Source organism: Rattus rattus, chromosome 6 (assembly GCF_011064425.1).
Source record: "Rattus rattus isolate New Zealand chromosome 6, Rrattus_CSIRO_v1, whole genome shotgun sequence".
Lineage (NCBI taxonomy): Eukaryota > Metazoa > Chordata > Mammalia > Rodentia > Muridae > Rattus > Rattus rattus.
Window position 1 is genome coordinate 33,862,733 of NC_046159.1, and position 23,322 is coordinate 33,886,054.

General features: G+C 40.5%; 1 protein-coding gene across 3 annotated transcripts in view; it reads left to right on the top strand.

Annotated features, from left to right (window-relative positions):
- The window catches only part of Rad18 (RAD18 E3 ubiquitin protein ligase), a 77,206-nt gene that overhangs the window by 20,626 nt on the left and 33,258 nt on the right, over nt 1-23,322 (top strand). For 2 of the 3 annotated variants that reach the window (XM_032905980.1, XM_032905982.1), the window contains exons 6-10: nt 993-1,092; nt 4,666-4,850; nt 8,459-8,535; nt 12,424-12,484; nt 20,976-21,110. In XM_032905980.1, the coding sequence (XP_032761871.1) occupies nt 993-1,092; nt 4,666-4,850; nt 8,459-8,535; nt 12,424-12,484; nt 20,976-21,110 (558 nt within the window). The remainder of the gene's footprint in view (nt 1-992; nt 1,093-4,665; nt 4,851-8,458; nt 8,536-12,423; nt 12,485-20,975; nt 21,111-23,322) is intronic. The other variant, XM_032905981.1, reaches the window with a different exon arrangement.

Sequence of the window (23,322 nt, forward strand, 5' to 3'; positions counted from 1 at the left end):
AGATGTGCTGCCTGTTCAGTACATACCGATTGCCTGGTACATGCACTCCTCCTTTGTTTATATATTAACTCAGGTGTTTTCATGGTGCAGTGGTGCAGAGTGGCCTAATGGTGACAGAGCCAGAATTATGGTGTGAAGTGTCATTTGGAAACCCACAACCAATCTCTGTGACCTTACCTTTTACTAAGAATGTGTATGTTTAGCAAACACATACAGCCCCCAGTTGAAGGCCAGTAGTGTTTACTGGAAAATTGGAATTAGCTTATTAGTACTTATATTTTTAAGGTTTATTTTATTACTTTATATTTTTGATTATGCGTATCAACATCTCAGCCTGGAGATCACTCCATCTGCAGTTTTTGTTGTTGTGTTTTTATTTCATAGGATATGTTTTCAATTCTTGTAGAATTTTTTTTCTTTTTTATCCAAATAAAATCTTAGAATGAACCATCCCATGTAAAATAGATACAATTCTCTGTGATCTATTAAAAGTAGGGAGTCTGGAGACTGGTGCCACAAGCCTTCCTTCGTTGACCACTGCATTTTAATCCATGGTGGTGTGCAACTCCACAAAGCTGCAGCTTTAATAGCATGCACCTGGCCTGGGAGCAGGGCGGTCAGTAGTTCAGCCAGACCTTAAGAAGCCAGCAAAGCCTTGGTTGCGCATAGGTGGGACCTCATTAGAGTTGCTGAGATTGCTTCTCCTGTGTAAGATGGTCCTAGGGCCTGGGGAACCCCAGCATTATGGTTTCCTAGCACCTTGCTTCTAGTCAGCTAACTCCCAAACCTAATTGTAGTCTCCAGGCCCAGGATTCTGATCATGTGACTTCCCAAAAAGTAGCTAGTTCCTAGGAACCAGTTTGCCTGCCTCCTTGCTCTTTTTTAAAGAGTGTATCAGCTGGGAGTCTGTCTTTTAATTTCTGAAAGATGTCAGTTTGTTAATTTTTACCCTTTCTGTGGCTAATAAAGTTTCTTCCTTTCTTTTAATGCAGTGTCTTGTCCTGTTTGTGGGGTCAGCATTCCAGAGAACCACATCAATAAGCATTTAGACAGTTGTTTATCACGGGAAGAGAAAAAGGAGAGCCTTAGAAGGTGAGAAAGCTGGGCCCAGCCTCTGGCCTGCCTCTGCATGATGCCTCTGTGCTCGATAGGTGTGGGTCAGAAGCAGGACTCCTTTGTCCTGGGGACTCGCACTCCGCTTTCCTTCCTGCATGAGTTTTCCTTTAATGCTGGTTACCTCTCCATCCTCCTTTTCTTTCTTCAGCTCACCTCTGCCATATGTCAGTAGCAGATTAGCGCTTCCCGCTGCTACATTATGACTTAGAGAAACTAGAGACTTAGAATTCATTTATCTTTTAAACTTTCTTTTTAAAGTTCTCAAATGGTCATGCAGAGAGAGGCCTTGCCAAAGAGAGCAAGGACAGCTTATATTTGAAGAATGTAAATCTTTCATTAGTTCTTAGGATGTTTTAGTATTTTAAATCTTTAAACAATTAAAAATGTAATGTTTTAAGTATTAATTTAAATCAGTCCTACTGTTTATTTGTCTGTCTGTATATGGTGCTAAGATTTGAATCCTAGTGAGCTTTTTCAAAAATTATTTTTTGAGGGCTGGAGAGAGATGGCTCAGTGGTTAAGAGCACTGACTGTTCTTCCAGAGGTCTTGAGTTCAAATCCCAGCAACCACATGGTGGCTCACAACTATCTGTAATGGGATCTGGTGCCCTCTTCTGGTGTATCTGAAGACAGTTGCAGTGTACTCATATACATAAAATAAATAAATCCTTTAAAAATATTTTTTAATAGGCTGTTCAATAGCTTAATGATCCCCTGTAAAAATGATGCAGAAAAATATTTTTAGCTAAGTATAGTGATATGTGCCTGCAGTCCTAGCATTCAGGAGGCTGAGACAGGAGACTCAAAGCTAGTAAAAATGACTGAAAAGTAGGTTATCTTAGGCTACACAGAGCCATTCCAGCCCTGTGCTTCTAATTCCTCTTCCTTGCTGGAGGGTATACGTGGAATGTAATGACCTCTCTTCGAAGCACCCGGAGATGACATTCCAAGAAGGTGTGAGGTTGGGATTTGTGCCTAAACTACTGTGCTGCTTTGCATCCTTTGTGTACCAAAGTCACCAAATCTGAAAGAGTCCACTTGTGTGTTCAAGGAGTGATGTTTTAATCGAAGTTTAATTGCAGGGCTTTGAGAATTGCAGGGACTGGTAGAGACAATAAAGAAACAGAAGGGTCGGGTTTGAGCTTGGCAATGGTAGATGTAGTTGGGAGGAAGCATGGGCAGCAAGGTCAAAGGAAGATTTTATTTTTAAAAGCAGGGTATAGACCTCAATCTTCTGCATTATCAGGCAGTAACAGGACAGTGGTAAGCACGGGGAGTGAAGTGGGGTAAAGTTGGAGACAGTCAGTGAGAATTCAGAGAGCTGTGGAAAAGTCAAGGGGGCTAAAGACTTTAGTGACTGGAGAGTGGATGGGATAAAGAGAATGATGGCTTTTTATGTTCATCTATTTTGAGAAATATTCTCCGAAAAGCATTCTCTCAGAAGGCAGGACTACCTTACTGTTTTACTTATTAAAACTAAAAAGGCGCCACTCAGTTTTTCTGAGTCAGTTTGGAGTGAACGCAGGTTCATGGGGCAGGCTGTACTGCTGTAACTTAGAAAGGCTGAAGTGGCGATGCGCTGTTAACTCATGGCACAGGCTCTCGTTGACCCCAAGCCTGGGCAGCACTGTGCCCCCGAGGACTGCCTTCCGATACCCACAGCTTGTTGATGGGAATCGGAGTTAGATGGTCATGTTACTTAGTTAGAGGGAATTTGGGTAATCCAAGGAGATATCCCAGGATGACTTTAAGCCGTGATCTCATCCACTGTTTTCCCCCTTGTGTTTCACCCCAGAAAATGAGTTGGATGCAGCAGAGCTGAGTATTTTCTCCCTGAAGAGTAAGAAAGTTGTACTGATGGTCTTGTTTGGATTGTTCTCTTTCTAGAAGGCTCTACCATATGCTCTAATGCTTCTAGCTCCATCCAGTGGCATTCCAAATCTGGCTGCACAGAGAGCCTTGCCAGTGGGTCTCCAGTGCAACTTAGAGCTAGCCCATACTGCCTCACTCTCAGTAGACTGCTGAGAGAGAGATCTTAGACCTGAGACAGACAGCTGCTATTGTCGGTTGTGTTTTACAATTCCTAAATTGGCTTTACAGCACCAAAGATCATTGCTGAGTATGGCTGATAACCCGGACCCCATCCTGTGTGTAGTTGTCGTTTGGTTCAGAGCAGAGCTCTTTTCTATTGATGTCCTGGTTCTGAGACCCCTGACTTGTGATACTCAGCTTCACTGAGTCAACATATTAACGAACAGTGTCATGTCGTTCTTGGGGAAATGTTTCTCTGACTTCAGAGTCTCAAATTCTTGATAGAGCTGATCGACGTCTGGTGGGGTTTTCATTGTGAAGGCCAGTGAACAACACTGTAGATATTTATCAGAATTTCATAGTTGTAAATGTAATAGTCTGTCCTTGATAAAATAAATGTTTTAGTTAGAGACTTAATGAGTCACTCCTTCCTTTGTGCTTGTCATAAACACTGTAAAATGATTCAGTTGTTGCTACCTACTGTGATTTTATTTTACCATAATTTCATCAATCTTGTGGAGTCCAGTTGGATGCCATTATAAGAACAATTTTGGAAAAATATACTCTTTTGAGGTTGCAGTCCTTTTACAATTATTAAAGTGATTTCTGGCTTTCAAACTTTCCTGATGGAGCATAAAAGAGATAATTTAGTCAGGAAATGATTCTCGTGTGAGTAGAACTGTTGTATCTATACATGACTATAATAGTGCTGTCAGTATGACCTTTGGACCACTGCATCAGATTTACCTTGGGAAACTGGAAAGTAAAGACTCTCAGTTTCCACCCTTAGGACTGCACCTTGTAGATGGATGCTGTGGGACAGTGACTGAGCATCGTCATTTCAAACAGTCTCTCCTGGTAGTTCTGAGGTCCTCTAAAATTTGAGAAGCACAGCCTTTTGTAAACTCTCTTTGCTTATTTTTTAAAAAATCTTTTTCTTTTAAACACTCTTAGTCTTAAGATCTTACTAATTAATTTGCTGTTGTAATTTTGAAATGATTGCAGTTGTGAAGACTACTTTGAAAACTGCTTATTATTATCTAATTGCCCTTAGGGCTGACCTCTAGTCGGAGTGCTTATGCTGACACCCTACTCATCTATCTACCTTTGTGTGGTGTGGGTGTGCATGCTCATGTGTGGGGATACATGTATATGTTAGCATGTGTGTGAGCCAGAGGTCAACCCTGGGTATCATAATCAGGAGTCTGCTCTATCTTGTTCTTTGAGACAGAGCCTCTCATCGGGGCCTGCCTGGCTTTGGTCAGTTAGGCAAGCTAGTTAGCAAGCTCTAAGGATGCCTCTGTTTCTATCTCCTCAACTTTTTATATGGATGCTAGAGACCAAACTAATGCTTATGAAGCAAGCACTTCATTGACTAAACTATTTTCCCGTCCACTTCTTTTTTTATCTTAATGTCTCAACTATTTTTCTAGTTAGTCAGTTGTTAGGGAGGTAAATTACTGTTTTATCTGAGAATATTTGATAATTCACAAGGTCTTTCTTGTTTGTTTGTCTTAGTTCTGCTCACAAAAGGAAGCCATTGCCCAAAACTGTGTATAACTTGCTCTCTGATCGTGATTTAAAGAAAAAGCTGAAACAGCATGGCTTATCTATTCAAGGAAACAAACAGCAGCTTATTAAAAGGCATCAGGAATTTGTGCACATGTATAATGCCCAGTGCGATGCTTTGCATCCTAAATCAGGTAAAGTAATACACCTGTGCTCATCTCTGGAAAAAGTAAGTATGTAGCTCAGAGATTTTTAAACCACAGAAAGAATTTTAATAAGTACCTTTGTGGTAGTAGATAAGATATGCAAATGAATTTTAGGAGCTGCCTGTAGAACACTGTGCTAAGGCAGTCTTCCTCTCAGGCTGTCTCATAGCCCCAGGTCTCTTCTCAGAGGAATCATTGTTGGCAGTTTTGAGTATCTTTCCAGAGATCGCAAGGTGGTAAAGAGTGATCTTGAGTCCTACACTCCTACTTTATTCTGAGTAACTGTGAGCAAGTCACATCTGTACTTCAGTCTTCTCATCCATAGAGTGAGGACTATAGTCCTACATGCTGTATGTGCCTTAGCAAGCTGTGAGAACTCAGTGGATGTTTCCATTGTGGTTATTATACATAGACAGATGTCCTTAGTTGGCACTGATTCATTAAAATGTCAGTATCTTCACATAGTCTTCCCTCAACCATGCATTTTGGTGTTCTTTATAGGTAAGAACATTTAGAATTGCTTTGTTTAAAACCAAGAAGAATGATCTAAAAACTGAAAAATACATGGTGTAAATTTTCATAAAGTGATGATGCCTCCCAAGATTACTGTGAATATCCCCGAATCCCTCTCCCCCCAAGCCACTGGCTGTCTTAGACTTTGTAGACCAGACTAGCCTCAAACTCACAGAGATCCACCTGCCTCTGCCTTCCCAGTGCTGGTAACATGTACCACCACAGCAGCAGTCTGTCCAGCAGTTTACGCAAGCTAGACTTCTTTTTTTCTTTTTAAATTGTACATTTTTTATATTTTTCTGTTCTGCTTTCCATGAATTAGGATAAATGCATTGAGCAGTAGCCATGCTGTAGCCTAAATGTTATACTACGGTAAGATTTCTTCCACCAAACAAAGCCTATTATTTTTTAATTCAACCTCACCGAAATAGTTAAGATTGCAGAACACAGTCAGATTCTTTGCTAGAGCATGATACAAATGGCCTCTACCTAGTTCTAGTCCTTAGAGCGCTTGTTGCTCTCTGAGCCCTCTTGTGTACAGCCTTATTGTCTTTCAGCATTCTGGTCTTCCTCTTTCCAATCACAGTGGCCTATCGAGCTGTCCTAAAGAGTATTCTAGGACTCTAGCCTGCAGCCTTTCACTCTTCTACAGTTCTTCTGCATGCTACTTCCAAAGGCCTGTGAACAGTATGACCAGTTTTATCACAATGACTTCATTGTTCTATCCACATTTTTGTTTTTTTTGTTTTTGTTTTGGTTTTTTGAGACAGGGTTTCTCTGTGTAGCCCTGGGTGGACTAGCTCTGTTGTCCAGGCTTGTCTTGAACTCAAGAGATTCACCTGCTTCTGCCTCTCACAAACCAGGGTTAAAGGCATGTACCACCAGACCCATCTTGTTCTTTTACTAACTTATTGTAGCAGTTACTTTTCTCATTGGTATGATCAAATAGCTAAGGAGCAACTTAAAGAAGAGAAGATTTATTTCAACTCATTCATTGCGCTGACATGGTGGGAAGGGAGGACAAAGACTATGATTTGAGTGTGCAGCTGGGACTCCTACCATCTCAGCATGGCAGGAAACAGAAAAATGGGAGTGGTGGCATTCTGTAGACACAGCCTGCAATTGATGCTCCTGTGTCTGAGCCTCTCAGTGTTTTTAAACTTTCTTGGAAGCCACCCTTGGCCTTTTGCAATCCATCAAAAAGTTTAGCTGGGATCTTACTCATTTTAGGTCATTGCAGTTTATCTCCTGGGGATTGCTTTTTGTCACCTGGTACTCTTGGTCCATCCCAGTCTTACTACCTCTTTTGGGATTTTAGGGCATGTACTTGCTGTTTAATTTTATCTCTGACAGAGTCAAGCAAAATTATGGTTGGATAGATTGCTTAGTTTTTCCTTGTCATTATAGTGCGTGGGATCTGTTGTTAGCTCTCTACATCCTACACAGAATTAGAAGTCTTTCTGAAGATAGCTTAAGCCCTTAACTTGTACCCAACTCTAATATATAATATAATATAATATAATATAATATAATATAATATAATATAATATAATAAATATAGTACAATACATAGTATTTCTTACTACTGTAGAATGTTTCAGAGTGGTACTGGTGTTAATGCTTTGAATAGAATGAGAATACTTTTGCTTTTGTATTATGCCATGACTCAGAAGACTCATAGGAGTTGAACATTTCTTGTTTACAGAAATATTGTCTACATTATTTCTACCAGTTTTTCAATATTAAGGAAGCAGATACAGCTTAGTGCTTAGAGAAGAAAATCTTGTAAGTGAAACAGTTGCTTGAGTTTTGAAATAGGCTTGAGTAGAGTTATTTGAAGTGGGGATAGAGAAGATTGAAGTGGGTGTAGAGGAGAAGCACTCATATCTCCTCCATGTATCTACCCTCCAACATAAACAATTACCAAGCAATCCTAGCTTTTCTATGTGCCATTTTAAGCCTCTCTATAGAATGTATTGAAGTAAATTCCAAACTTAATATCTTCTTATATTAACTGTGTATATAGACTGACTTTTGATACAGAAAGGCAGCATTTGCAAAATCTGCACCATTCGTGTTTAAAGAAAGGTATTTAATATATGACAGGACATTTGATCTCCTTGCTATGAGTGGTTGGAAATTGCTTTCAGATACTGGTTTTGGAGGCAAGGGCATGTCCCTTGGTATTTGCAAAGCTCTCCTTGCCAAGTTTTCACTACATCTAATATATTAGAGTTAGAGTGAATATCCTCTAAGAACTTAACTCATAATAGTAAATTAATTTTCAAATTTCATTAAAATGACTGTTTTTATATTAAGGAGAGAAGGTGAAAATTACATAGTATACAGTTTTATTTTGATACGTAGATGAGTAGCTACATGTTAAAACTCCATATTCTTCATTTAATGTCCTGCTTTGAAATATTTCTAAACTTACTGTTTTAATTATTGTTCTATTGTAATGAAACACCAAGACCCAGGCAGCTTATAAAAGGAAGCATTCGATAGAAGGTTTGCTTACAATTTCCGAGAGTGAGCCCATGACCAACGCAGCAGGAGGCATGGTGGCTGGCAGACAGCGCAACACTGGAGCAATAGCTAGAACTCACATTGATATGCAAGATTTAGGCAGAGAGAGAGAGGGAGAGGGAGAGGGAGAGGGAGAGGGAGAGGGAGGGAGAGGGGGGGGAGGAGGGAGAGAGAGAGGAGAGAGAGAGAGAGAGAGAGAGAGAGAGAGAGAGAGAGAGAGAGAGAGAGAGAGAGAGAGAGAGAGATAGATATGTGTACTGGGCCTAAGTGGACTTTTGAAACATCCAAGCCCAGCCCCAGAGACATACCTCTCCAACAAGGCCACATCCCCTAATCCTTCCTAAACATTTCTATTAATTGAAGACCTAGCATTCAAATTTATGAGCCTGTGGAGGCCATTTTCCTCCAAACCACTACACTTATTTTTGAAAATTTGCAAAAATGAAGATAGGAATCTGCATGTATCTACCACCTGTCTTGCTGTACTATACCTCACATAGGCATAGAATGATGATCAGACAGCGTGATTGTTTTCTTCCTGCTTATTTTAATAGCTGCTGAAATCGTCCAAGAAATTGAAAACATGGAGAAGACCAGGATGCGCCTTGAAGCAAGTAAACTCAATGAAAATGTACGTTGAGTCTTTTTCTGTATTTATGTAGGAGTGCAGAAGGAAAAGTTGAATTGAACTTTTAAAATTAAAAGCCAGCCTTTGTAAATTCTTTTTGGTAGAAAATGTACTGGAACACGTTGCTATTTAGAGTATTAAGACTTCCTTACAGCTCATGTTTTTGGACAATGTTTGTGTTTAATAGACTTACAGCATAAAGTATAGCCTCAAGTAGAGGTTTGCTTGTAAGCTGGAGTCATGTAGAAAAAGCCCATGTTGCTTCTGCTTCCTGTTCTGCCATGAGGTAAGGATGCCCCACTTCCATATACTCCTGCCACTGTGGTGCTCTGCCCTGGTGTCTGAGGCCAAGCACCCATGGTCTGAACACTGAAACCAGCATGTGAACCATTAGCTAGGTAAATGGGCATGTCACCAGAACACATTGAAAGAAAAGGAAAAATAAAAATCATCTAAGATTTAGAATCTTTATAGATACCTTGTACAATCATAAACATTAAGAGTGAATTCTGGGTTTACTCTGCTATTCTTGATGACTTTTGTAGCTCTTAGGAGACCTGGACCAGAGTTCACATTAACCAGCAACATAGTTTTCAGAGTTACCTTCCAAGTTTCTATGAATCATAGGCCAACGTTTAATAATCTGATTTAAAGGAAACAGGCAGTTATATAGCTACAACACAATTGCCTACCATCTAGGAAGTTTAATATAATATTCTTAAGATGATGTTTTTATGGACACCTGTTCACATGTGTGGGCACATGAAGAAACCAGACAAGGGTGGTAGATCTCCTGGAACTGGAGTTAGAGGCATTTCTGAGTTGCCTGATAAGGGTACTGAGAACTATGCACAGGCCTCTGAAAGAGAAGCAAACTCAAAAGAGGAACTTCTGAGCTATCTCTTTAGCCTGTTATTGTCATCATCATCATTATCATCACTATCATCTCCTTTTCCTTGTCTTCCTCTTCTCTTTCCTCCCTTCTCCTTCCATCTTCTTTTTTATATATTTTTTTGAGATAGGGTCTCACTTTTTAGTCTTGCATGGCCTGGAACTCACTATATAAACCAGGCTGGCTTCAAACTCTATAGAGATCTACTCGTTGCTGTACCCAAATCACTCTACTCAAATGGTCCTGGCAGTGGCAGTGCCTGTTCCTCACTACCCACCCCAATGTTCTGGGTTCTTGAATGAAAGTCAGTCTGTCTGTCTGTCTGCCTGCCTGTCTGCCTGCCTGCCTGCCTGCCTGCCCCCCCCCATTTTAATATTCCTTAAACAGCTCGAAGGCTAGGCTACTTCCAAACCTCCATGTGGCTAATATACTCCCCTCAGATATTCCCGAGTTATTACTCACTAAAACCTATATTCCCTCTTGGCTGCCCTGTACCCATACCTGCAGCCCTCTTGGGCTAAGTTCCCCAGCACCTACATGATGGCTATGTCCTATGTCCAGCACACCTCAAGCATGGCTTCTACTTCTTTCCCAGCATGGGAGCTATCTCTTTTCTGCTCCTCCCTCAGTCCCTTGCCGGGGAATCCTAAAGTCCTGCCTCTTTCTCCCTGCCCAGCTGCCCACTGGCAACTTTATTTACCAATCAAAACTAATTTGGGGCAAGGTACCTCAGCATATGTGCAAATGTGTGAATTCTCCTGCAATTTTGGGGACCAAATTAACATACAGCATTAGACCAAATCCACAACATCCTCTGCCTCCCAAGTACTGGTATTAAAGGCATGTGCCAACAATCCCAGCTAATGAAATAATACTTTTTTGTTTGTTTTATTTTTAAATTTTCCTTTTTTTAAAAAATATTTTAATCAATTTGTTTTCTTTACCCAACTCCTCCCTACTTAATAACTCACCCAACTTGATGTTCTTTCTCCAACATTAAAAATCCAAGAAACACAACAAAAAACTCAGAAAAACTAAAAGAAATAGAATAAGACAAAAAATAATAAAACAGAGTACACAAACAACAAAACACCAACCCCATGGAGTCTGTTTTGTGTTGGCCGTCTACTTCTAGGCGTGAGATAGCCCTGGAGTGTGGGCATGAGTGACACTCCATTGGAGAGAACTGACAATCCCTTTGCGAGTAGGTATCAATTGTGAATAGCTTTGTGGTTAGAGGTAGGGCTTTATGTTCACTTCCCTTTTCTCAGTGCTGCAATTTTGTCTGTTTTGAACTTGTGCAGGTCTTGTGCATGCTGTCACAGTCTCTGAATTTATAGATGTATTAGTCCTGTTGTGTCTGGAAGATGCTTTCTTTGGAGTCATCCACTACCTGTAGCTCTTAAACTCTTCCCACTTACTCTTCTGCATAGATTCCGAACTTTGAAGAGAGGGATTTGATGAAGATATCCCACGTAGGGCTAAGTGTTCCGAAGTCTCTCACTCTGACCATTGTCCAGCTGTGAATCTCTTTGTTAATTACCATCTACTACAAGAAAGCTTTTCTGATGAATGTTGAGTAATGCTCTGATATACGGTGTATCACTATGTCATTAGAAATCATTTTATTGCTGTGTTCCATTAACAGATTAATAGTAGGCTTCCCTAGGCCCATAGTGTATCAGTCTGAAGTTCTTGACCACTTTAGTAGGGTCATGAATGTGCTCCAACTAAGTGGAGTGGGCCTTAAAAATAATTTTAAAAAGTGGTTGGTTATTCCTGGAACCACTGTTATTCCTGGAGTCTGTGCCACTCTTGTACCAGTATATCTGCAGGCAAGTCTTTGTGGTAGGTTGCAGGGTTTGAGTGATATTGATAATTACTTTACTTTTCTGCTAATGTTGAAGAATACTTTCAGTACCATGAACTCTAGTCAATAGTCAGGGGGGTAGCTTTAAGCTAGATACCAGCTCAATTTCTGTTTCATTGATATAAGTTGTGTCTTCGATAATAGGGCCTAGCCATCAGACAATAGGGAATAACCAGTAACTTTGACAACAACTTGTAATGTTTGGAGATGTCTGTGAGGTCCCTTTGGTTTATATGTGTTTTGGTTTTTGGTATTTTCGTGTTTATTTTTTATCAACTATTTGGAGTTGGCTACAGATGCCTTACATATTTTATTGGGATTGTTCTATTTATGGGAAGAAGGAAAACTTTAAATCTCTTTACAAATGAGTCTCACCTTGGCTTTAAATTCGTGACTATTGCCAAGGTGCTTAGTATAACATGAACATTTGTTAAATTATGTAAACAACTAGGGCTGTAGATGGCTCAGCAGGTAAGGCCACATGGTGTCTAAGCATGTGAGCTTGAGTTCAAATCTCAGCACTCATGTAAAAGGTCACACATGGCTGTGTATGCCTGTGACCCAGTGTTGGGGAAGGAGGGACAGAAGGACTCCTGGGACTTCCTGCTCACCAGCTAGACTCCAGGTTAAGTGAGAGACCCTGGCTCAAGAAAATACGGCAGAGAGCTGAGAGCAGGGCACTCAGTGTTCTCTGGTCTCTGTATGAGCACAGGCATGCACATCCATACCTACTTGCATAAAGCACCACATACACACTCAGGCACATAGCCTAAATCATGTACACAACCTCTCAGACTTCACCGGAATATTGTTAAAGTAGAAAACAGTATTTAACCATGGTGGGATTTCCTTTCTGATACCACTGGGTTTGAGGGAGAGGCTGTTCATCCCCCCCCCCCACTTTTTAATTAAAATATGTTGATGAAAAAGAAGTGCTAAGTAAGACTGTACTGTTTCTAATTATAAAATATGAGGTGGGAAATAAACACGCAGGTTCTACACAAAGATCTCTCTTTGTGTTGGGAAAAACCACAGTTGAGATTTCGAAACCTGGGCACTGATTTCTGTTTTTGTCATGTTGGATGGACGGAATTCTAAAGATTCTTCTTCTTCTTTTTTTTATTTTTAGGTTATGGTTTTTACAAAGAACCAAACAGAGAAGGAAATAGAGGAAATTCACAGTAAATATCGTAAGTTGTAAAAACATGTACTTATTGTAAAGAACTTAAGTTGCTGTTTTACATCTTTAGTAATTAAAAAGATGGTTGTTGTTAATGCTCAAATAATCTTGTTAATGTTGCTACAGAGACTGGGTTTTAGTGGAGTGTCTGTGTGGTGCCTGCCTGTTAGGATCTATGACTAACATCGGCTTTGAGCTCTTGAGAACTTGGCAAACATGAGTTAGTTCTCAGAAAGCATTATGGGAGAAGACGGTGCAGACATAGAAGCATGTGGGACCGCATCATGTCCCAGGCCTACAATGACATTTCTTCTGGACAGAGATACAGCACTTCTATGGCTGGGAGATTTGTGTCAAAAATAGGCTTCCTTCTCTTCTTAGCATCCTCTCATGTTCTCATTTCCTTTTCCTGAGTGGTCTGTCTGAGTATGTCTTTACCTGGTGACACGGTACTGTTTTTGTTAACTAAGTAGTTGCAATTTCTTTACTTAGTTGATGGTTTCATTTATTTATTTATTTGTTTTTTTCCTGAGACTGAGTCAAGAGTCTCTTTGTATAGTCTGGGCTGTTCCTGAACTTGCTACGTAGACCTGGCTGGCTTAGAATACACAGAGATCTGCCTGCCTCTTTTTGAATTTTAATTTAACTTAGTTTTTGGAGTGCTGAGGATTGACTTTAAGGTCTTGCATATAGTAGGCTAGCATTCCTGGAAGAGTTAGATCTCTAGCCTCAAATTTAATGAGGACTGGAATTGCTTATTGCTCCCGGTCCTAGCTGATTCTCCTTCTCATTCTTCCAACCTTCCTCTCTCCCACCCACTCTCCCTGTCTCTTTCTCTGTCTCTTTTTGTTTATTGAGCCTGGGTGCAGTGTTACTTAGCAGGTCAGTATTGTAGTCAAAAGAAAACAAAAAAACAGAAACAAAACAAACTATAATTTTTTTCTCCTCCAAAATGTAAAAATAAGTGTACAAATCTACTGTTACATAGATGGAGTAACAAACTTTACTTACTTTCCTCCATTAAAAAAAAACGGATCTGGTGAAATATATGCGTCAACATTTGTTTTAGATGTTGGTAAACAGGTAGGTAGTACAGGGGTGTGTGAGCAAAATCAAGATGGAAGCCCCGTAGTCTGCTAGCCGTCTTCAGGTAGTAGGTTGGGAGCCCGCTACTGCCGCTGGGTTAAGGCCGACACCATAGTGGTTAGAAGCTAAGGTAGCCAGGGTTTGTGGCTTCCTGAGTGTGGAAGACAAGCCTGCCTTGACACAGCCAGCCAGGCTTCACTGTTTAACTCTGTCATTGCTTGATGTCCTATGATGGGATCGCATGATAGACTTGTCCGCATCACTGTGTATGTATGTGCGTATTAATATATATTAATTTTAAATGGATTAGCTTAATCTTTTGCTCCTAAAAAGATAAGGATGGTGGGGGGAGTGTTTTCCTGGCAGTGGCAGTGCATACTTTTAACCCCAGCTCTTCAGAGGCAGAGGCAGGCAGATCTCTGAGTTCAAGGCCAGCCCGGTCTACAGGGTGAGTTTCAGGACAGACAGGAGGACTACATAGGGAAACTCTGTCTTTAAAAACAAAAACCGGTGTGTTCATTTCTTTATTGTTGAAGTTTTTGGAATTTTTATTATACTTTTTATTGCAACTATTTTTATCAAATGCATGATTTGTAAATATTTTACTTTAGTTAAGGATATGTATGATGTTTAATTGTGAAATTATGACAGCTGTTACTCTATTTTGAGCAGCGTGTAAATGTTGATCAACACTCTCAGCAGTGTAGTGTGTATACTAGCCAGGGCAGTAAGACAACAGAGAGGTAATATATAGATTCAAAAGGGAAACAAAACTTGTAAATCAGAGGTGGCAGATGTCCTTTATAGTGGTGTGAACCATGAAAGAGAATATGTAACTTCAGATTACAAGAGTTTAAAACATTTGCTCTTGAAAAGAAGTAAAAACAAAACAAATAGCCAACCATTGATTAAGATAAAGTATCTGTAAATCTTAGGTCTGACAGAGTATAATGCATTGTATAAAAAAGTAATGAGGTAGACACCACATTAAGAAAGTGCATAAGAATATGAAAAAACTCTAAAGAAGATATTCCAGTGCTATAAGAATTGCATGAAAAGATAGTTTCATTAGTCTAAAAAAATGTAGTTTTATTAATCACTAATCTATTGTGAAATACATATTAAAACTTTAACAGTGAAATTGTGTATTCACTGAAGGGACGCTTCAGGGAGCAAGTATCTAGAAACACCGTGTAGTAAGTCCATGTGTAGTAAACGAGCTGGTCAGTGAGGAAGAGAGAGCTTTTGGCTGGTGAAGGCTAATTGATAAGAGTTAGAAGCACTGTGGCCTGAGAAAAGCCAGGCTAAACCGTAGGATGAGCATTATTCCACTCATATAAAATTATAGAAGGACTAAAGATGCGGTGACAGAAAGCTTGTTGGTGCTACCAGGGACTGGATGTCGGGTAACAGAACTGTGGAAGGTCAAAAGAGAATTCTTGGGTGGTTTTAGTCTTTCAGTTCAAAACCATGTACATAGCTACTAAATTCTGTGTGTCATACATGAGAAGTCTGATTTTTTTAGTGTGAAGCATGTTCTAATTTTTGCAAATAACTTTAAATTTTTTTATATGTATTTTCTGAGTGTGTGTGCGTGGGATGACCATCTGCCACAAAATGCATGTGGAGGTCAGAGTGGGAGTCTGTCCTCCCCTCCCACCACATGGCTCCCAGGGAGAAAACGCAGCTGTCAGACTTGTTGGCAGGTCTCTACCTGCTGAGGTATCCTTTCTGTAAACAGCTTTAATGTCAAGCTGATCTTCACACTGGCTTCTGCATTCGATCTTTTCCATGGGTTGTTTTGGTCGATGGGTAGGAGAGATACCTGACTTGATAAGAAAGGTAACTGGGAAAATGAGCATTTTATAAATTTTTGGGAAAGGATACATATTATGCTAAAACTTAATCAGCATTATTTCAGAAAAGTTAAGCAAAATTTGAAATCACATTGATGAAATTGTTTTTCCACACCACACTACATTAAAATTCAGTGGTCTGCCCTGTTCTTTCAACAGGTCTTTCGTATGTGTATGCTTCGAAGTCTCATTTGTTAGTCATTTGGTATATTGGCTTATTAAGCTCAAAACATTTGCAGATAGCCTTCTTTAATATCACCACCAGTGTCATCAGAAGAGGTAGACATTCATTCACAGTGTCACATTCTCCTCCTTCCTGAGAAGACTTGATTCTCTGTTTGACAGGAAGTAGTGACGCTTGTTTTCCTTGGCGTTCTTGTTCTTGCTTTACCATTCACCTCTGAGAACCTGTGAACCAGATATCTAAGTGTGATGGCCATGCTTTGCTGTGCTTTCACTTCTAGGTGTTATCCTGAGACAGTTATGGTAGCAGTCAGGAAGTTGAGGCAGGGGATTGGATCCTTGAGGATGCCTGATCTCTGTTCTAGGACCTGCCTCCAAAAGAGAAAAGGTCCTTTTGCCGGCTAATTTCATGTCTGCTTGATACAAGCTAGAGACACCTGAGAGGACGGAGCCTCAACTGAGAATGTGGCTTCATAAGCTCAGGCTGTAGGCAAGCCTGTATGTTGGACACCTTATTTAGGGAATGATGTGGGAGGGTGATGATGCCATCCCTGGGCTGGCTGAGCAAGCCATGAGGGGCACGTCAGTGAGCAGCACCCCTCCATGGCCTCTGCATCAGCTCCTGCCTCCAGGTTCCTGACCTGCTTGAGTTCCTGTCCTGTTCAGTGATGACTAGTGATAGAAACTGTAAGCCAAATAAACCCTTTCTCCCCTACTTGCATTGGCCATGATGTTTTATTACATCAGCAGAACGCTAACTGTACCCCAATAAATAAATGGTTGTCTCAGCTCACAGTGTCTCAATGCTTTGATAGTTTTCACCATGGAGGATTTTAGAAAGGCATGTCATATACTCAAGAGCCAACATCCAATTAAATTAATTATTTTTCTTACTATTCCACCTAAGAGATATGTTTGGTCTATCTTCCATATATTTATTTATAGAGAGAGAGTTGCTGGGGATCACACAGAATAACCATGTACCCTGTAAGATGGTACCCTGATGCAGCGCACCATCAAGATAGTTTTAGTCAAGTTGATTTTATGTTTTTTTTCTAAGTAGAATTGTATGCGTACTGAGAGAAACACATTATTTCATTGACATATACTAGGGCACTAGACATTTTCTCCACCATTGATGTCACACCATTCATATGTCATTGAAATGAGAAGACAGATGGGGGCTAAAGTGATGGCCCAGTGAGTAAAAGCATTATTTTTGCAGAAAACCCAGGTTTGGTTCCCAGCTCCCGCATGGAGACTAACACTGCCTGTAACTCCATTTTCCAGAGGATCTATATCCTCTTCCTGGCCTCCATGGGAACTGCACATATGACATGCATAGGCATAAATGGAGGCAAAACACCATACATGTAAAATAATAAATCTTTTTAAGTAACAAATAGCGGCTTAGTATGGTTATGACAATATGTGTTACCCCATAGTCCTTGGAGGAAAAATTTCAGGGATCCTTAGTTGTACTGTACTCTGAAATATTCTGTTTTAGAATGTAGATGATGGAAAGAAAAGTGTCAAGAGTGTCATAGTATAGACTTGAGGCAGAAGCAGCACTTGGAGATACAGGATTGGAAAATGTAGTTCGATGAACCATTAATTGTGCCCCACAATTCATTGCTCCTGTTGCTGGGAAGCTATGTAAAAGGCAATAATGAAGAGCTTGGGGATAGCAGACCTTGACAGTGTACTCTGCTCTCCAGTGGTATTGTGGAGAGGAGGGGTCAGAAGTGAGACCATTCATAAAGTAGACAGCTCTTTGGGAAGTGTTGCCTTGTCAGGAGAGTAGAAAAGTGAAGTAGCTGAAGTGAGTTTGGGGTCAGGAAGTTTTTTTTTTTTTTTATTTTAAAGTTTGGTGTATAAGTTGAGAGGTACTTATCTAAGTGACTTTTAGGCTTTTGAAATGTATCCCTTAGCCAGAAATGCTTTGTATTACACGATTAACTACATGCACATATTATGGAAGCAACTTTATCACAAAACTGTATTTCCCTTTACCATTTCTGCTACATGTTGGTACGCTCCGTTCTGCCCTCTGTTTCATTAAGAAATGAAAAGCCAGTCCTGATCTACTAAGTCTCATTGTCCTGTCCCCCCAACCCCCAACACACACAATCTGTGATACTGGTTTAAAAAAGATTCTGTATATGGATGGTCTTAGTGATGGAGGTGGGAGCACAAGCTAGGGCTTGGCCTTTAATTCTGACACAGTTAGTGTTGTTTCATGATAATGGCTAGGAAGGTAGAGCGTGTGTACACAGACAAGGGGTGCCCGTGCTTGGAAGAAGGTAATTTCTCTTAAAATAAGTCTATGTTTTTGGTCCTGCGTGGCCAACTAAGAGGGTCGATAAAGAGGTGTACTGGGGTTTGAGTGAAGAGCGAAAGGTGAGCCACAGTCGTTTTGAGTTGGTAGACACGGACTTGCTCATCAGCTCCCACAGCTAGTCAAACCACTTAACTTTTAAGGGGTTATTTATTTTATGTCTATGAGTGTTTTGCCTGCATGTATGTCTGTATGCCCCATGCATGCCTGATACCTACATGGGTCAGAAGAAAGGGTTGGATCTCTGGAACTGGAGTAGCGGATGGTTGTGAACCACCAGGTGGGCTTTGGTAACTAAACCTTCCTCTGGGAGTAGCCAGTTCTGTTAACTGCTGGGCCATTTTTGCAGTCCCAGGTCCACTTAAAACATTTAAGAAGAAAATTCAAGATAGCTAATTCAAACTAATATTTTAGATTCAAGAGTGTTCCTTGCCAAATAGCAGATCTCTAAGATAAGTGAAATGATGAGTGGGAACAATTTTATTAGTCATAATCTGTTGGCATCATTTATTTTCTCTGCAGCAGTCTTGAACTGCTTGAACCAGAGCCAGAGTGGTGGCTGTTAGTTTTTGTTCCCAGCCTTGCCCTGGGGTAACTAGATTCAAGCAAGAAAATGACACTTTATAAATCTGGGCTTTTAAGTACTCTAGGGGTAAAGTCATTAAGCCCTTCTAAGTTTTAGTTTAATTACTTCAGAGATTTTTGAACAAACCTTAAGTCACAATCCTAATGTTTACTGGTGGCTTAGAAAAAGAAAAGAAGAAAATGGCTGTGGTAGTTTCTGTTGTCAGTGTGATAAAATCTAAAATCACCCTGGAGATGGGCTCTGGGAATGCCCGTGGGGATATCTTTATTGTGTTGAGAAAACCCACCCATGGTGAGTGGCACCTGGTTGGAATACTAGATTTAATTTTGTAATAAAGGTTTATTTTTTGTTATGTGTGTGAGTTTTTCCTGCATCTGTGTCTGTGCACCATGTGTGTGTGGTACCTTCAGAGGCCAGACGTGGGCATCAGATCCCCTGGAGCTGGAGTTACAGACAGTTATTCGTCATCATGTTGGTGGGAATTGAAGCCAGGTCCTTTAGAAGGGCAGCTAGTTCTCTTAACTCTGAGCCATCTCTCCAGCTCCGTGGATCCTAGATTTTTTTTCCCCCCCGGAGCTGGGTACCGAACCCAGGGCCTTGTGCTTGTTAGGCAAGCGCTCTGCCACTGAGCTAAATCCCCAGCTGTGGATCCTAGATTTTTTAAGTGCTTCAGAGAGAGCCGAGCAGCAACACCGTATTCAGTGTTCATTTGTTTCCCTGTTGTGAAGGAGATGTGACCAGCTGCTTCAGGCTCCTGCCGCTGCTCTGAATAAACCTTTTCTCCCTAAGTTGCTTTTGTTGGTGTTTTATCACAGCAATGGGAAAAGAAACCAAGATAATAAGCTTATATATACTTGGCTTAAACTGCCTATGCCCAATAGCAGCTCCAGAATGATAATGGTAGTGTTGTGTCCATGCATTCTGGGAGCTGAGGAAGTAGATGAGATGATTCTCTTTAGATGCATGGAATTAAATAAATAGATCATGAAAGAAATTATTGTGTCCTTCTGTGTAGACTCTTTCCTGCTTCTAAAGAAGCAGTTCAAACCATTTGTAACTCCAGTTCCAGGAGATCTGACACCCTCTTCTGACATCCTTGGGTATACTTGTGAACATAAAGACTTCCAGACAAACACTTAAATCAGCTTAAAATAAGGATAAGTAAATATTTTAAAGATTACAAAAATAAAATAGAAATTTAAAAACTGATTGAAGATTGGGAAGATGGTTTTGAGGTATACCAAAGAGAATCAGTGGAGCAGTCTGACTTGTGGATAAGTAATATAAAAAAGGATTTCACATGGAGGCAAAATAGCTTTTTCCATAGTGGGGTAGGGAGTCAATTGAGCTGATCTCTGAGGCAATCTTACATTCCTATAGAGAATTGTTTTCTATGGCTGTTGGTTACTTATAATTTGCAAAAGGTACTGAATGGTTAGAATCCAGAAAGGGTAGCTCTTGGCATGCCTGTACAGAACCTCACTCCAGTGCACTCCCTGGTCCTCTGTATTGTACTAAATGGAGAAGGGAGAAACCAAGTGTTGAACAGTGTATTGTCAGCTGTGTGGGGGAAATTTTTAAAATTTTGTTTGTGCCATTATAATATTTTTTAAACTGAGGGCATTGCAGACAGTATTATTTTGAATAATGGTTACTGCTAAGTAAGGTACAACTTCAGTTGCTGGAAACATGGTTCAAACTCACAAGCATCCTAACCTTTGTGCTCTAATACCGAGGGTTCTTGGGAGTGTATTGTTAATCTCAGGAATGATGATCTTAAAGTGAGGATAGTGAAATTATGTTTTGAGGTGTTAATGCGGCAGTAAAGATTGCTGTTATGTATCTTAAAACAGGAGACACTGGTGAGCTGCAGATGTCAAATGTAAACTCATTCTGCTGGAGACAGAAGTGTTAGGAAAGCATACACCTACTTTCCTACAGTAGTTTTTTGGGTCAGTTATGATAATCCACTTAGTCTTAGTAGTCTCGTGGATCTTAAACATTAGTAAGCCATCTTTTGAATATGCTTTGGAAGTGTCAATCACCAGGGTGTGGCACATGCCTGAAAATCCAGCATTTGGGAAGCAGAGGCAGGAGGGTTACCCATTTGAGGTCCTTTATGGTTACAATGTGAGTCCCTGCCTCACTGAAACAAAATGAGAGAGTAAGATGGGATGGAGGGAGGAAATGGTTATCAGTCTGTATTTCATGCGCTGTAGAAAGCGCCTCCATAAAGGTTTGGGAAGGAAAAAAAAAAACTTGGAGTAGCAAATGATATTCATTCATGTTTGCTGTGGTGGAAGGGAACGATGCAGAGAGCCCCTAAGCCCTGTGGTCTCCCGCGTGGCAGCGTCTACTTTCCGTGCAGGTGATTCTGCAGAGATGTTGCTGAGTAGCTCAAGTTCGTCATGTGCAGATGCTTCACACACTCAATAGTTCTTTTGAATTTCAGGAAAAAAGCACCAGAATGAATTCCAGCTTCTGGTGGATCAGGCCAAAAAAGGATACAAGAAAACTGGCAGAATGTCGAAAGCTGCAGTAATGAGGAAAGATGAACCTGCAGAGACACTGCCATCTGAACGTATGGGTGAGACTTAATCTAAGTGTAGTGAACTTCCTTACTTCCTCCTGTATTTACTTACTCATTTTGTGTATGTGTGCATGTGAGGAAGTTACAGGGTAACTTGTGGGAGTTGACTCTCACCTTCTGCCTTGTGGGTCTCAGTGACCAAACCCCAAGTTGTCAGACTTGGTGTCAAGTGATTTCCCACTGAGCTGTCTTGTTGGTCCTCTTTTTTTTTTTTTAACTATAAAAACTATAAAACCAATGTCATTTACTGAAGTTATTCAGTATTTAAGGTGTGGGGAGTATTTTTTAGATAAGATTAATGTAGCAATTATTGGCCTCAAAGTAGCTTATTGCTTGCTTCAGAAAAAGGGAAGTGTCCTGAAGTCTACTTACCTCGTAGGTATGAAGCACCCCAATCATAGAGGTGCTCTGTGATTGTCTAAGTGTGAGGATATTTTCAAAAATGTATTGCTGAAGACCCTAAGACAACCTGCCTGGAAAGAGAATTGTTTTTGTTGCTGGCTCTGCTGTTTACTTTGGGTGAAGAGTCTAATAAAGCTTATGCAGTTGGTATGCATTACTTAGTTTTGCTCTAACTTTAAATTTGAGATTATTGTTGTATTTCTGTTGCTAATGCTTTGGTCTATGAGCAAAACAGAATCATAATGGGGAAATCCATTATGACTTTATTGTGACAAAATGCATATCACATGCATTTTTACTAATTCATGGGTGCATAATTCATGGCTGTTAAATGCTTTCCTAACACTGTTTAGTGGTCTGTCTATGCCCCAGACCCTTCGAGCATCCCCAGTACAAACTGCGCACGGTGCAGCATGACATTCGCTGCCCTCCCACTCATCCCTCGTGATCGCTGTTGTGTCTGCTTGTGGATTTGCTTGCTCTGGGTACCTAATGCAAATGAAATTATATAGTATCTGTCTTCCTATTATTTACTTATTTCTCTAGGTATAATATTTTCATTGTCTGATGTTGTGGCAGATGTTCAAATTTCTTTCTCGTTATGGCTTTAATAGTATTCCTTAGTATGTGTGTGCAGTGGTTCATCGATTTATTGAGTTATTTTGCCTTCTTGAGTCGTGAATAATATTTTGTATGCATTAGTTCTCAGGTATCTATTCAAGACTCCTCTTTCAGTTTTTTTTAATTACATGTAGTAGTTTCATTTCTGTTGCTGTGATTAAAACGCTCTGACACCTTACCCCCACGCCCACACCTCCCCCCCACAAAAAAAAAAAACTTTGGGGAGAAATGAGTTTATGTGGCTTACAATCCCAGGTCACAGTCTCTTCTTGAGGGATGTCAGGGCCAGGAACTTAACAGCAGGTATGGTTGCTGTTCCACACAGCATGACTTCTAACCATGAGAAGCTTTACTTCACAGTCAAAGAAGTACAGTGGGAACCATGGGAAGTACTGTTTGCTCCCAGCCTCTCAAGCTAGTTTATACTTAGCTAGCTTTCTTATACAGTTCAGGCTGCCTGCTAGGTCCTCTTAACATTAATTAACAATCAAGACAGTCCCCCACAGACATGCCCACAGGCCAACCTAATCTAGGGAATTCCTTTCTTTCATATGGTCCTAGATTGTGTCAGACTGATAGTTTTACATTCCAACTGGCAGTACATATTTCATTTCTCCACATCCTGTCAGCCCTTGACTAGTTTTGTTTGTTGTGAAAACCACCTTCTAGGTTTGTTTCCTTGTTGTGGAGACCATCTGTATTAGTCAGGGTTCTTTAGAGAAACAGAACTGACAGAACACATACACACACACACACACACACACACACACACACACACACACACACACACACACACACACACACACACGCACGCTTTAATAGGGGTTGAGATCAACTGACTCATTAGGATAGGGTATATAGTGGCTTCAGGCTGTCGTTTAGCTAGTCCAAAGTATCTGTCTCCTGTTTGAAAAGCCAAGTGGTTCAGTCCAACTAGCCTAGCTGATTTTCAGCCTCTGTTGGAAGCCCAAAGAAGTTCCTAATACCAGTTAGTACCTCAGCAACAGGGTAGATGAATGTGCCAAAGAGAGTGAGGGCAAGCAGGGAAAAAGCAGAAACTTACTTTTCTCTATCTTTTTATGCTCTAGCTTATTCTCAAAAAGTGTGGCCCAGACTTAGGGTGTGTCTCTTTTACCTCAAATGATCTGGTCAAGTAAATCCCCCACAGGTGTGCCCAGCTACGTAG